This window comes from Propithecus coquereli, unplaced genomic scaffold (genome assembly GCF_000956105.1).
Source record: "Propithecus coquereli isolate 6110/MARCELLA unplaced genomic scaffold, Pcoq_1.0 Scaffold305, whole genome shotgun sequence".
NCBI classification, from domain to species: Eukaryota; Metazoa; Chordata; class Mammalia; order Primates; family Indriidae; genus Propithecus; species Propithecus coquereli.
Window position 1 is genome coordinate 1,425,256 of NW_012148675.1, and position 1,202 is coordinate 1,426,457.

The 1,202-nt window shown below is 35.1% G+C and overlaps 1 protein-coding gene across 1 annotated transcript in view; it reads left to right on the forward strand.

Moving 5' to 3' along the window:
- CCDC88A (coiled-coil domain containing 88A) overlaps positions 1-1,202 on the forward strand; it is a 172,323-nt gene that overhangs the window by 132,191 nt on the left and 38,930 nt on the right. Inside the window, exon 18 of the mRNA XM_012649837.1 lies at positions 986-1,113. Within this exon, the coding sequence (XP_012505291.1) occupies positions 986-1,113 (128 nt within the window). The remainder of the gene's footprint in view (positions 1-985; positions 1,114-1,202) is intronic.

Consider the following 1,202-nt stretch of genomic DNA (forward strand, 5'->3'; position numbering starts at 1 on the left):
TTTACAACCAATTCTTTATAGATATTGTATCCATTTTTTCAGATTAGAAAACTGAGATTCAGAAACATTACATAATTTACTCAGGATCACATAGCTAATAAAGGGATTACTAGATTCAAACCCAGAGCTTTCAGACTCCAAAGCCCTATGAATTTTGACCTCTAAATCAGAGAATACAAATCAGGTTAAACTTACAGGTCAACACTGAACAACTAGTAGTTGCTTGGATCTGTGTTGGGAAGAATTCTGAAATTTTCAAGAGTAGATTGGCAGTATGTCCTGTGAAACATGGTTAGTGCAGATCAGAAGATAAGGTTCTTTTTTGCCATCCCTGTGCAGTATGGTATGTGATGACCCTTTTTATGTTCAGTTAAAAAGTGTCTTAGCATTCTGGCAGAAAGTCACATTGGGGAGTCTGCATTTTTGCTAAAGAGGCATTAAGAGGGACCTTTTTATTTTTTTCTTCTGTTCTACAGTTTTACAGACATGAACAACAGGCTCCTTGTGCCTGAACATCTGAGAACGTCCCCTAGTTCAAACCAATACCTTAGGTCTCTTTCGCAGGGAGCAGGGGGGCTTGTGGTGAGGGAGGAGTGTTGTATCCAATACATATTCATAGGAAGAAATACACACTGAAGTTCTAGCTCATTATTAAAAAGTAAATGAATATATGTTTTTTCCTCCACAGTTTTCAAACCTAAGGTGTGTATGCACAAGTAAAGAGTTTCCCTTTTATTTTTTAACATTAGAGTTAAAAAACAGTATTAGCAAAAGGAAAGAAGGAAAAAAATTGTTTCAATTAGGTTATAGCTTTGTTGTTTAACTGCTGTTCAATGATGAAGGAAGGGTTCAATGACAACATTTCTGTCTTTCCTGGTTCAAATTAAATGTATTCCTAGATGATGCTAATTAGAATCTTAGCTGATTTTATTAGGTGTTTATGCTGTTGGCACTTACGTGGATTGTGCATTCCTCTTATAATAAGGATTTGGTGAGTGAAAAATTGAAGACTCAACAGATGAACAATGATCTCGAAAAATTAACTCATGAGCTTGAGAAGATAGGGTTAAATAAAGAGCGACTATTACATGATGAGCAAAGTACTGATGACAGGTGAGTATTAAGTCTGTTTGGCAAATAGTTTATTTTTTTTCCTCAAACATTAATTACTTCCTGTACTAGCTGCAGAAAACATTTATGTA